General features: G+C 39.7%; 1 protein-coding gene across 1 annotated transcript in view; it reads left to right on the top strand.

Moving 5' to 3' along the window:
* Src42A (Tyrosine-protein kinase Src42A) overlaps positions 1-14,731 on the top strand; it is a 200,136-nt gene that overhangs the window by 32,663 nt on the left and 152,742 nt on the right. Inside the window, exons 3-4 of the mRNA XM_071690578.1 lie at positions 2,637-2,758; positions 9,803-9,966. Of these exons, the coding sequence (XP_071546679.1) occupies positions 2,637-2,758; positions 9,803-9,966 (286 nt within the window). The remainder of the gene's footprint in view (positions 1-2,636; positions 2,759-9,802; positions 9,967-14,731) is intronic.

The raw sequence follows: 14,731 nt of genomic DNA, 5'->3' as shown, positions 1-14,731 counted from the left end.
TCTAAGTATGCCTCTTGTAGATTCTTCAAATTAAACTCCTGATCCACACATCCTTTACCACTTCTGAAACCATAATGCTCCTCCCCAATCTGATGCTCTGTACATGACTTCACCCTCTCAGTCAGTACCCTTCCCTACAGTTTTCCAGGTATACTGAATGAACTTGTGCCTCTATGATTTGAACACTCACCTTTATCCCCCTTGCCTTTGTTCAGTGGCACTATACATGCATTGCACTAGTCCTCAGGCACTTCACCATAATCCATACATGCATTGAATATCCTTATCAACCAATCAACAACAGTAAATCCTTTCTTAATAAATTCAACTGCAAAACCATCCAAACCCACTGCTTTGCTGGATTTCATCTTCTGCAAGGCTTTCACAACTTCTCTCTCCACCAAACCATTGTCCCCAGCTCTCACTTCGCACGCTGCCCCGACCAAAATACCCTACATCAGCCACTCTGTCGTTAAACACATTCAGTAATCCTTCAAAATACTCACTGCATCACTACCTATTATCACTTGCCCCCTTCACCAATGTTCCCATTTGTTCTCATCTTTCATTTATTCCCCCTAAAGTTTAATGATACTCTTGCTCTAACTCTCATTTGACCTCTTTTTCAGCTCTTGCACCTTCCTCCTGACCTCCTGTCGCTTTCTCTTATACATCTCCCAGTCATTTGCACTCCTTCCTTGTAAGTACTATCCATATGCCTCTCTTTTCTCTTTCACTGACTGCTTTACATCATCCCATCACTCATTCCAATTTGCCCAACTCCCACCTTTCTCATGCCATATGCATCTCTTGCACATGCCGTCTGCTTCACTAAATACATCCCATTCCTCATCTGCTTCCCTCACTTCATTTGCTCTCTCCTTTTGTCATTCTACACTCAATCTTTCTTCGTATTTCTTCACACAAATCTCCTATCCAAGCTTGCTCAATGTCACCACTCTCTTCACCCCTACATTCTCTCCATGTTTTTGAAAACCAATACAAATCAGCATTTTCGCCACCACAAGATAGTGATCAGACATCCCACCAGCTGCCCATCTCAGCACAAAATCACGTCCAAAAATCTCTCTTTTACATGCCTATCATTTAACATGTAATCCAATAATGCCCTTTGACTATCTCTGCTACTCGCATACATATATTTGTGTACATATATCTTTTTAAACCAGTATTCCCAATCACCAGTCTTTTTTAAGCACACAACTTCACAAGCTCTTCATATCCATTCATAACACTGAATACCCCATCCACACTAATTTTACCCACAACTCCCACATTACTCACTTTCATATTCAAATCACCCATCACTAATACCTTATCTCGTGTGCCAAAACTGTTGACACATTCGCTCAGCTGTTCCCAAAACACTTGCATCTCATGATCTTTTTTCTCCTGACCAGGTGCATAAGCACCAATAATCACCAATCTCTTGCCATACACCTTCAGTTTTATCCACATCAATCTATAATTTACTTTTTTACATTGTATCACACACTCCCACAACTCTTGCTTCAGGGATAGTGCTACTCCTTTAGCACTTGTCCTCTCATCAACCCTTGACTTTACTCCCAAGATGTTTCCAAACTATTCTTCATCTTTACACTTGTTTCATTTCACTCAGAGCAAGAACATCCAGGTTTCTTTCCTCAAAATACTACCTATCTCTCCTTTCTTCTCATCTTGGTTACATCCACACACATTCGGACACCTTGATCTGAACCTTCGAGGAGGATGAGCTCTCCCCACTTGACTCCTTCTCGTACCTCATTTAGAAATTGAAATACAAAAAGGGAAGGGTTTACCACCTCCTTTAGTTACTTTCTAGGTCACATGGGAAATGCGGAGGAAGAATACCTATGAAAAAATGAAGGCATGTCTCATAGTTGTTGAAAAAGTGAACCTTTGTGGATATACCTTATTTTGGGTGATAAATTGGTAGTTTAATCCCACTCAAAGCAAGTCTCCTTTATGTGCATGTGGATCTATTTATGACAATGAATTTGTTTAACTTGCCACAAAACATACATCTATGATAGACTGGGGTTTTGGCGTTGATTTTCTTTGGAGCTATGAAGGTAAGGAAAGTGGATGGCACATTAAGAACTACTTTTTGAGTAGTTTAAGGTTGCATGTGAGGAAGGAGCTGACAAGGATGAATCATAGATATGGAATTGCAGAATAGGAAACATGCAAGGATTTAAGTATCCTTAGATAAAGTATATATTGAGATTTTGGATTTAGAAGGGACTGATTGAGTAGGTGATGGAAAGATACAGACAGATATGGAAAAATAATTAATGTTAAGACTGGTGTAGTGAGGACAAATATAAAGTTAGTGTTTAGAGCTGTAGTGGGAGACATGAGGGTTGACATGACATGCTGGAAAGAGAGTTAAAGTCCACATGAGATTTTTAGCAATCTTATTTTGGTAAGTGCTTTCCCTAGTCCATAGCTTGTAAATAGGCATTAGTTTTAAAGGGAAATGAAGTTTGCAGGCCGTACTTTGTAATTATAAGATACCTCTTCACCCTAAACTCAAAATGCACCTCAAGATTTAAACCTTGTTGGCATTGTTTCATATGTACTTCATTTTGGTTCTGCTAACTTTTTTCCAGTTGGTATTTTGGGAAGATCAAGAGAATAGAAGCAGAGAAGAAGTTATTATTACCTGAAAATGAACATGGCGCCTTCTTGATACGTGATTCTGAAAGTAGAAGAAATGACTACTCATTATCAGGTAAGCATACAAAAGTAATCTGGCTGTTGAATGGAAAGCCTGTATAGGAAACTTTATATATCTGTTGAGGAAGTTTCTCATTCAAAACGGATACATAGAAAAGCCATGCTAATTGTTTACCTAAAGTTTGCTTGCCTACTCAAGGGCATATCTTTTCAGATTTGACAGAGAATGATTAATCACAGCCCTGAAGCGAGTGCAAGCTTCTTACTGTCTGTTGTAATCTTCCCCGTGCAAGCATTGTATTAGGAAGCATCCATTATTCTTCTGCCCAGAGGGTCTCCTGGAAGTTGTCTCATTTGCTCCCTGTGAATATTTTTTGTGATAGCATTTGTATTTGCTTTCTTGTAAACTTAAGAATTGAACACCAGTGAGAGGGAGATGGGTTGTGGCAGTGATTACCCAAACCAACCTTCTTCTTGGAAGATAATCTGTTTGATTCTGAAAAGCCTCTCATTATTCTAACCAGCTTTTCATCAGACTGCACCCATTTTCTGTAATTTCCATTGGAGGACAGCCATCTTAATGATGAAGTAGTATAAGGAGATTCAAGTGAAGAGACAAGTTTTTCATGGATAAATTCATTTGGGCATTGTGATCATAATAATGATGCCTATTTTTAATATTAGGGATAGGGGTGAAAGAATACTTCCCACGTATTCCTCGCGTGTCGTAGAAAGCGACTAGAGGGGACGGGAGCGGGGGGCCGGAAATCCTCCCCTCCTTGTATTAACTTTCTAAAATGGGAAACAGAAGAAGGAGTCACGCGGGGAGTGATCATCCTCCTCGAAGGCTCAGAGTGGGGTGCCTAAATGTGTGTGGATGTAACCAAGATGTGAAAAAAGGAGAGATAGGTAGTATGTTTGAGGAAAGGAACCTGGATGTTTTGGCTCTGAGTGAAACGAAGCTCAAGGGTAAAGGGGAAGAGTGGTTTGGAAATGTCTGGGGAGTGAAGTCAGGGGTTAGTGAGAGGACAAGAGCAAGGGAAGGAGTAGCAATACTCCTGAAACAGGAGTTGTGGGAGTATGTGATAGAATGTAAGAAAGTAAATTCTCGATTAATATGGGTAAAATTGAAAGTTGATGGAGAGAGGTGGGTGATTATTGGTGCATATGCACCTGGGCATGAGAAGAAAGATCATGAGAGGCAAGTGTTTTGGGAGCAGCTGAATGAGTGTGTTAGCGGTTTTGATGCACGAGACCGGGTTATAGTGATGGGTGATTTGAATGCAAAGGTGAGTAATGTGGCAGTTGAGGGAATAATTGGTATGCATGGGGTGTTCAGTGTTGTAAATGGAAATGGTGAAGAGCTTGTAGATTTATGTGCTGAAAAAGGACTGATGATTGGGAATACCTGGTTTAAAAAGCGAGATATACATAAGTATACTTATGTAAGTAGGAGAGATGGCCAGAGAGCGTTATTGGATTACGTGTTAATTGACAGGCGTGCGAAAGAGAGACTTTTGGATGTTAATGTGCTGAGAGGTGCAACTGGAGGGATGTCTGATCATTATCTTGTGGAGGCTAAGGTGAAGATTAGTATGGGTTTTCAGAAAAGAGGAGTGAATGTTGGGGTGAAGAAGGTGGTGAGAGTAAGTGAGCTTGGGAAGGAGACCTGTGTGGGGAAGTACCAGGAGAGACTGTGTACAGAATGGAAAAAGGTGAGAACAATGGAAGTAAGGGGAGTGGGGGAGGAATGGGATGTATTTAGGGAATCAGTGATGGATTGCGCAAAAGATGCTTGTGGCATGAGAAGAGTGGGAGGTGGGCTGTTTAGAAAGGGTAGTGAGTGGTGGGATGAAGAAGTAAGAGTATTAGTGAAAGAGAAGAGAGAGGCATTTGGACGATTTTTGCAGGGAAAAAATGCAATTGAGTGGGAGAAGTATAAAAGAAAGAGACAGGAGGTCAAGAGAAAGGTGCAAGAGGTGAAAAAAAGGGCAAATGAGAGTTGGGGTGAGAGACTATCAGTAAATTTTAGGGAGAATAAAAAGATGTTCTGGAAGGAGGTAAATAGGGTGCGTAAGACAAGGGAGCAAATGGGAACTTCAGTGAAGGGCGTAAATGGGGAGGTGATAACAAGTAGTGGTGATGTGAGAAGGAGATGGAATGAGTATTTTGAAGGTTTGTTGAATGTGTCTGATGACAGAGTGGCAGATATAGGGTGTTTTGGTCGAGGTGGTGTGCAAAGTGAGAGGGTTAGGGAAAATGATTTGGTAAACAGAGAAGAGGTAGTAAAAGCTTTGCGGAAGATGAAAGCCGGCAAGGCAGCGGGTTTGGATGGTATTGCAGTGGAGTTTATTAAAAAAGGGGGTGACTGTATTGTTGACTGGTTGGTAAGGTTATTTAATGTATGTATGACTCATGGTGAGGTGCCTGAGGATTGGCGGAATGCGTGCATAGTGCCATTGTACAAAGGCAAAGGGGATAAGAGTGAGTGCTCAAATTACAGAGGTATAAGTTTGTTGAGTATTCCTGGTAAATTATATGGGAGGGTATTGATTGAGAGGGTGAAGGCATGTACAGAGCATCAGAGTGGGGAAGAGCAGTGCGGTTTCAGAAGTGGTAGAGGATGTGTGGATCAGGTGTTTGCTTTGAAGAATGTATGTGAGAAATACTTAGAAAAGCAAATGGATTTGTATGTAGCATTTATGGATCTGGAGAAGGCATATGATAGAGTTGATAGAGATGCTCTGTGGAAGGTATTAAGAATATATGGTGTGGGAGGCAAGTTGTTAGAAGCAGTGAAAAGTTTTTATCGAGGATGTAAGGCATGTGTACGTGTAGGAAGAGAGGAAAGTGATTGGTTCTCAGTGAATGTAGGTTTGCGGCAGGGGTGTGTGATGTCTCCATGGTTGTTTAATTTGTTTATGGATGGGGTTGTTAGGGAGGTGAATGCAAGAGTCCTGGAAAGAGGGGCAAGTATGAAGTCTGTTGGGGATGAGAGAGCTTGGGAAGTGAGTCAGTTGCTGTTCGCTGATGATACAGCGCTGGTGGCTGATTCATGTGAGAAACTGCAGAAGCTGGTGACTGAGTTTGGTAAAGTGTGTGGAAGAAGAAAGTTAAGAGTAAATGTGAATAAGAGCAAGGTTATTAGGTACAGTAGGGTTGAGGGTCAAGTCAATTGGGAGGTGAGTTTGAATGGAGAAAAACTGGAGGAAGTGAAGTGTTTTAGATATCTGGGAGTGGATCTGGCAGCGGATGGAACCATGGAAGCGGAAGTGGATCATAGGGTGGGGGAGGGGGCGAAAATTTTGGGAGCCTTGAAAAATGTGTGGAAGTCGAGAACATTATCTCGGAAAGCAAAAATGGGTATGTTTGAAGGAATAGTGGTTCCAACAATGTTGTATGGTTGCGAGGCGTGGGCTATGGATAGAGTTGTGCGCAGGAGGATGGATGTGCTGGAAATGAGATGTTTGAGGACAATGTGTGGTGTGAGGTGGTTTGATCGAGTGAGTAACGTAAGGGTAAGAGAGATGTGTGGAAATAAAAAGAGCGTGGTTGAGAGAGCAGAAGAGGGTGTTTTGAAATGGTTTGGGCACATGGAGAGAATGAGTGAGGAAAGATTGACCAAGAGGATATATGTGTCGGAGGTGGAGGGAACGAGGAGAAGAGGGAGACCAAATTGGAGGTGGAAAGATGGAGTGAAAAAGATTTTGTGTGATCGGGGCCTGAACATGCAGGAGGGTGAAAGGAGGGCAAGGAATAGAGTGAATTGGAGCGATGTGGTATACAGGGGTTGAAGTGCTGTCAGTGGATTGAATCAGGGCATGTGAAGCGTCTGGGGTAAACCATGGAAAGCTGTGTAGGTATGTATATTTGCGTGTGTGGACGTGTGTATGTACATGTGTATGGGGGGGGTTGGGCCATTTCTTTCGTCTGTTTCCTTGCGCTACCTCGCAAACGCGGGAGACAGCGACAAAGTATAAAAAAAAAAAAAAAAAAAAAATCGTACTGCTCTTATCAGATGTTTGGTCCTTGCTTCTTTATCATGGGGGTCACTTGCTGCCTGAAGGTTCTTTTAAGTTGGACATGAATTAATTGGGAGCTTGTATTGATTGCTCAGAATTTTCTCTTCTGCAGCTCTCCCAAGGGGAAGAATTTGTTTAATGCCAAGCAAGCCCCCAGAGAGGTCAGTTATGTAATCTCTGTACTTTCTCAGGATACATCTGAGAGCCCCATGGCTTTCAAGTCAGCTTTTGGTGGGGTACTCAGGCATTTCTTTGGCCATCAAGACTGCCTTTTTCCCATTGAGGATTTTCTGATTAATCTTGAGATATTTAGGGCTTTGATGATGTAGAATATCTCCTTAGAATGATAAAATCTGACTTACATTGTAGTATTTTTAAAGCTACATTTGTAATTGAACATATTCAGTCTCTTTTGGACTTCCTCCAGAGCAGATTCACACATAATGGAAGGATGAAAGCCCCTTTGTGAGATTGAACTATGTTTCTCCTGGTGTTGCCAAGTTTAATGGGATTTGAGGATGCAAAACCCAAGAATTGTTTGATGCTACCTCTTTCCTGCATGTCATTCTATATATTATTCTTGCACTCTTTATAGACACCTTAACGCTCAAGCATACCATTGCCTCACATGGAATTAAAAAAAAAATTTTGTGCCTGTTAATGTTCCAGAACCATATTCTGCAAGACTCATATCTTAGGGGAGTATGCATTGTCCAGGTGGATGCCTTTCTTGATACGAAGCTTAGTGTCATGAGAGATATCATTACGAAAGGAGACTTTCAATTAGATCTTTTATATAGGCATGGCACCTCAAGTGGATCTCTTTGCTGCCAGAACCAGTTTGTTACTCCTGCCTCGTGTTTATTTAATTTTAGATGTAAGTGCAGGATCAACAGTCAATTTTTGTTTGTATGTGAGTTATTGGAATCTTATATATCTTTTTCCTCTTTTTCAGCTTCTTGGATAAGCTTTTCTGAAACACATCTATGGAGTAAGGTTTGGAGAATGATTAACAGACAACATTTTAGATAGACATTAACCCTTCTCAAAGACAGTACCTTTCTATCTGGAAGTCATACGTGACCCTTCTTGAAGATTTTGGTATCTCTGAAATTATAGAAACCTTATGTTTTGAGTTCTTCTCTAGCAGGTTTTTTGTCAAGACCATAGCTAGAAACTATTGTCTCTTATAGAAGTGCCCTTCAAGAATACCACTCTTTGGGCTTTGGTATTAATTTGACAATCACTATCAGGGTTAAACTTCTTTGATCTTTCTCTCTGAGTAGAGCCAGTGCCCTTTCCCTTTCAGCCTAAGTGGGAGCCTTCAGAATTCTTTGATCTTTACATTTTAATAATTTTCCTGGCACTTTAGCTTCTTAGCTTCATATGAACACACTTCTCCTTATGGCCTTAGGCTCCAAGAAGGGAGTTTAGTGAATTACATGCTATGTTCAACACAAGAACCTTTTTGTTTATAATGAGGAACTTTTATGGGTCAAGATAAACTCAAACCCCATTTTTTTCTTCTTTACCTAAGAATGAAACCTTCAGATTTTGTGATGGGCCTGTTATTTATTCATAGATTTCATTAAGAGAGCATTATGCCTTATTCCCAATTAAATCCCCTGCAGACTATTTAGACTTTACAAAAGGAATCATTTATTTGTGCATCCTGGAATTTTTTAATCCTCTTTTGGAGAGAAATGTTTGTGCACAAATCAAGATACCTCTCATTAGCTAACTCTGGGATTTATGCAGGAGCTCATGATGTATATAAAGTGGCTTCTTGTTTAGCCATTCTCAGGAATTTTTTGTTAGAGGGAATTGATACAGTGCCTTTGGCACTCCTCTACCTTCATCAAACAGTACTCTAGTTTAAACATTGTGGATCCCCTGTTTATCTCTGGGGATTCTTCCTCCTAGAGAGTAAGATTCTTGTTTGCTTCTGATTCACTTGTGAAGATAACTATTTTTTTTTTACTTTTTGTCTTATTTGAAAGCCATTTGTTTAACCCTCCTTCATCATATGAATATGCTCTGTAAGGCAGCGGTTCACAAGCAGTTTTTCTTTATTTTTCTTCCTCTTAGCTCTTATCTCCTCCTTTTTTAAAGAAATTTACTTTCTCTGCATTATATGACCAATGTGGGTTAGTGCTGTGCTATGTGAATTGTGATCCCTGAATGGTTAGGAGCAGGTATGTTGGTAACATTGACCTACTGGTAGCTACTGATTGGCTGAGAGTGACCCCTTTAATGAACAAACATGTTCAGTGATCCAAGGGTTCACTTGAAAAGATTGAGATAATATGAAGCTTTTTTACCATTAAAATGAAGTTAGGAATGATATTGGCTTTGATATTCCCCCGAGGAATATCTCATTGCTTGAGGGATATCCTTCACAGAAAAGGTAGAGTTTGTGTTGGGGTAATTGGGTTGTGTCTGAATGGTTTGAAATAAATGTTGGAAAACCTCATGTGTGTGTGTAGGTCAAGGTAGGTAGAAAATTAGAGAGAAGGATAATTTGTTTATCACAGTCAAAATTTGGTAGACAAATTGAAAGAATGGAAATGTGGTGTGAAGGAGTTTTTAGATAGGTGTATTGATGAGTCTTTTAGAATGATATGGTGATGTACTGTGCATGACAGATGATAGGGAGATTAAGAAGGTTCATTGCAGTCCAGTAGGTGCAACAAAGATGAGAGGTATACCATGGAATATGTGAATAGATTTAGGGAGAAATTTGAATAAGGTAGGGGTATTGCAAATGAAGATGTTAAGAGTATTGATTTGGGATGGAATTCATTGGCAGCATCTTTTGTATGACAGTGATGTGAAAGAAAACCTTTGTCTTAATTGATGAGTCAGCTTAGTATGTAAAGTGAAAGTATGAAATGCTTTTATGAATGTGGAAATTCATGTTTTACTTTAACACACTAGGTATGGGCTGATTATATATATAGATAGAAAGGTGTGTGTGTGGGGGGAGGGGTGAAGTGATTTTTTCATAAGCTGTGTACCTGAAATAGGAATGAAATGGTGATGATAGATAAAACTGCATTTAACGCTGTTCTTTACAGTACGAGATGGTGATACAGTGAAGCATTACCGTATTCGGCAGCTAGATGAGGGAGGGTTCTTTATTGCCCGCAGAACCACTTTCAGAACACTGCAAGAGCTGGTAGAACACTACAGTAAGGATGCAGATGGTCTCTGTGTGAATCTTAGAAAGCCTTGTATTCAGGTTAGTTTTGTCTCCATCTTTGTTCATTTATTATACACAGTTTACTTCAAATTGTGTTACAGTTACTGATTATGTTGGATCTTATGTGTTAGTTATGCACATGTTTATGATGTTTTTAAGAGTTGATTATGCATGAAAATTCTGTTTAGGAAATGTAACTAGTTTTAAGAAGGAAGTGGAATGACAGAATTCTTGTGAAGGTAGAATTAAATAGTGAACATAATTTGGAAATGCATTTCGAAATTATGTGAGAAAACAAATTTGAGTATGCGGTGAAGTTTTGAGCTATGATAGATACTGCACAAATACATTGATGAGAAGTCTTTGAAAAAGAGTGCTTAAATTTTGTTTGCTTTTGAAAGGTACTGTATAGTCTCTTGTGCTGTAATTATAGGAAATATGCTCTTAAAATGTTGATGAGTATCCCCTTAGCAGATTTTTCTTGAGTAAATGAGTAGTTACCCCTTAGATTGCACCGTACCAGTTGAATGGTCTACTTGTCAGGTAACAACATGCCCGTGGAGTGGCAAAAATTTTAGCAGAAGGTTTTAATTTCCCAGCTGATGTATGACTCCTTCTCCTATCCATATGTGTCACTAGGAACCTAAAAACACATTTAGGAAAAATATCACATCACAATCAACCATGAATTGTCAGAGTGTAATTATGTCATCAAGGTAATAGCTTTTGTCAGCAATAAAAGAGTGATTCCTCTTGTATTGAAATTTTTTGTGTGAAGTATGTAAATATATAATGTGTTTAATAATAATATGTAAGAATTTTTAGATGATTCAAGAGGGATGTGTAAAATCACACACACAAAGAAACCTGAAAGTGTGTTCGGTGATTTTTTGAACGAAATCACACCAAAAAAACTTGCAATTGTCTCACGATTACATGAATAAGGAGCATCAGTGCCACCAGCTAGGACACTTCCCCATTCAACTCTTATACTGATATAGAGGAAAGAATATTGCTGTTATTGGTATTTTTGTCAGGGATGATCTCTAAGAGAAAGTATTTTTTTATATTTTTCATATCTGGGCACTGTATGAACTTCATTTCAGTTGTATGCTGCAGCCGTAGGGCCACTACACATGATCAGTTTTTCACAGAGGTTTAACTGTAAAGGCCCAAATTGTTCTGTTAAATCTGAACGTGTGGATGGAAAATCAACTGCACAGTCTTGACTATTCAGGCCGAAATGTTGGCTTGTATATTTAAGACTATATACAGTTTATTTCCTTCCACATGTTTAGGATTAACTGTGAAGTTTTGGCCTGCAAAATTAATCCTGAGTAAAAAGAAAACAGGCATGGTAGTGACCCCATGGGTTAAAAGTGTGGTAATGATATGTAATTCTCTGGGATTCCAGTGAATGATATGGCATTCCTAAGTGATTGGAGTTAATTTATTCTGGAGTATGACTAGCTTTAAGTGTAATAAGAGCTTGCCAACTCTTTATTTCTTAAGGTTTCTTGATTAACCCATAGACACTGAAGCCCCCTAATTTTTTTGGTTTTCATGAAGGATTTTTCCAAAAAAAAAGATATTTAGTTACCGGTTGATAGGAAATCTCAAGAAAAGTTAAGAAAAAATACGACAAAGGTGCCTCATTTGGTGCTATACAGACATTTAGAATTTGCGCGCTCACCTTTGATGCTCTAGCTATGTTTTAGCTACTGTCACTACAGATTGTGCTATCACTTTGGCTCCCAGTGACCAACACACATATGCTTAGTTTACATAACTCACGTATATATTATTTTTTGTTATATTAGTAACACATTCTCACTTTTGGAGGCTCTTAGTAAAAACTAAGACATGATACCCAGTGAATAACTGATAATAATTTTGTAAAATGTGTCAATGAGCATATGGCTTAGCTTTAGAGTATTCTTATAACTATTTATTGATTTATGTTTGGTTTTCATTATTTTCAGATATATACACATTATTCATAGTTTAATGCTGTTTTGTTATTCACTGCACGGTGACCTGACCCATATATATGCCTCTTTACTTGATGTAGAACATTCTATTAATATTTCCTCTATAGTATAATCATGGTCGCTTTCCTATTATCATCAAAATCATGTTCAACATCCACCAAATCAGGATCACAATCTTTTGTACCATGAGACAACCACAGTTTTTCTGGGCCAAGCATGCATGGGTGTACAGCAATGTTGTGGAAACCAGCAAGTGAATATGCTTAGGAGGGATAAGGCATCTGTGGTGATAGTGGGAAAAGGCAACCTGTCTCAGTATGGTTGCTGTTTATGTGCTGAGTATGACCGAATGCAGTTGCATGTTTTTTTCTTTTTTATCATACTTGTTTACCAATTTCTGCATTAGCTATCATTTATAATGTCGTATTGGATTAAACTTGCCTTTTCTCTTGGGGTCATATCATCCTGTGGGCCTGGAGAGGACCTCAAAAGGTTAGAAATCTAACACCATGCTAACTGGTTAGGTAAAAACCTTCCATTCTTTTTTAGCTGCCTTTTCAATGATAGTGATTTGCTTACTCGGCCCAGGTCTGCCTGCCAACCAGTAAGGAACCTCCACCCAGCAAGGACACCACTGTCCCATTGGCTGTCAGGTTGATACTGACTGACTATCATCATAATGTCAGGATCCTAGACATGTGCAGACATTCCACTCTAGCCTTCATTTTTATTTCACCTTTTCCCCGACTATGGTTGAGTTTCTGTTTTCCTGATTTGGTTAAGGTGTGGTTTATTTATGCACTGTTGAATTTTCATACATGACTGGAATGAAAACGAAGGCTGGAGTGGAGTGTCTACAAATGTTCAGGATCCTGAGAATTATAAGGCAGGTCAGTACCAACCCACTGAATGGTATGGTGATTCTATTGTGTTTTCAGGAACATATATCCACTGTTAATTAGGGACTGTATGTTCTACTGTCTTGAGAAAGCACAAGTGCTCCCTTATTCTCCTTCAGATATTGTCAGACAATAAGACCCATGCTTCTCACAAAAGAAGCTGGTTACACATCCTCTGTCTCACCTGTTATTGTTGAGTGACTTTTAGAGTTAATACTGATGAATGGTTGTTAACATCAGGCTTATTAACCAGAATACAAGGTCCTTTTACAATGGTGGTTATTGACATACTTTGCTGATTTAACATGGTTACCAGCAAGCTGACATTACTTTGCTGAGATAACATGGTTACCAGCAAGCATAGTGACCTTAATCAACATATAAACTTACCTTCCTAGGGGTTTGTTTAAACGTTTCTTCCAAAACAAGTTCTCAATCCTTTGAAAGGTGTACCATTACTAGCTTTGAGACAGATTTATTGCATTTTAGTTGGCAGTTGCTTTTCTGTGGTCAGACTTGTAAACTATCCTAAACTAACTTCAAAACTTGCCCTGCATTGCAGTGTTGTCTCACTTTCCCACTTCTGTAGATAGCACTTTGGCTTTTGCTCCTGAGAGTTAGCTGCTTATTTGCCCCCTCCACTCGCAAGACCAGGCAATACTTAGCAAGCTGCTTCGTCACATGATTAGCGTGTGGCCATTGACGTCTCAAGGATGGGCTGTTTTGATCACATTTTCTTTCCCTACTCCTTAAAGCTTTGAACTGTCTACCCTTTCACGTCTTTCCCAATGATTATGACCTGAATCATTTTAAGAGACAGGTTTTTCACTTCCTACAAAATTCATAAATACTTTCCCTTTTTTCTTATTTTTTCTTTCATTAACCTACCTATATTTCTGTTAAGGCCTGGCCGTGATGTGGATTTTTGTCTGTGATCAGAGCCTCCAATGTAAATTTTTTTTGAGGGAACAATTAGGGTCTATGAGATCTGTCTGTGTGTCTCTTTATTTTTTTTTTTTTTTTTTTTATACTTTGTCGCTGTCTCCCGCGTTTGCGAGGTAGCGCAAGGAAACAGACGAAAGAAGTGGCCCAACCTCCCCCCCCCCATACACATGTACATACACACGTCCACACACGCAAATATACATACCTACACAGCTTTCCATGGTTTACCCCAGACGCTTCACATGCCTTGATTCAATCCACTGACAGCACGTCAACCCCTGTATACCACATGACTCCAATTCACTCTATTCCTTGCCCTCCTTTCACCCTCCTGCATGTTCAGGCCCCGATCACACAAAATCTTTTTCACTCCATCTTTCCACCTCCAATTTGGTCTCCCTCTTCTCCTCGTTCCCTCCACCTCCGACACATATATCCTCTTGGTCAATCTCTCCTCACTCATTCTCTCCATGTGCCCAAACCATTTCAAAACACCCTCTTCTGCTCTCTCAACCACGCTCTTTTTATTTCCACACATCTCTCTTACCCTTACGTTACTTACTCGATCAAACCACCTCACACCACACATTGTCCTCAAACATCTCATTTCCAGCACATCCATCCTCCTGCGCACACCTCTATCCATAGCCCACGCCTCGCAACCATACAACATTGTTGGAACCACTATTCCCTCAAACATACCCATTTTCGCTTTCCGAGATAATGTTCTCGACTTCCACACATTTTTCAAGGCTCCCAAAATTTTCGCCCCCTCCCCCACCCTATGATCCACTTCCGCTTCCATGGTTCCATCCGCTGACAGATCCACTCCCAGATATCTAAAACACTTCACTTCCTCCAGTTTTTTCTTATATATCTATCTATTCCTTTTGGAAACTCTATAGGGGGTGGCTGTGGTGAGTCTCCATAACTGATGAACTACAGAGCCACTTTTTAGCCTTTAGTGCT

This window comes from Panulirus ornatus, chromosome 48, assembly GCF_036320965.1.
Source record: "Panulirus ornatus isolate Po-2019 chromosome 48, ASM3632096v1, whole genome shotgun sequence".
Lineage (NCBI taxonomy): Eukaryota > Metazoa > Arthropoda > Malacostraca > Decapoda > Palinuridae > Panulirus > Panulirus ornatus.
The sequence above is the reverse complement of the archived record's forward strand: the minus strand, read 5'-3'. Positions and strand labels throughout refer to the sequence as shown.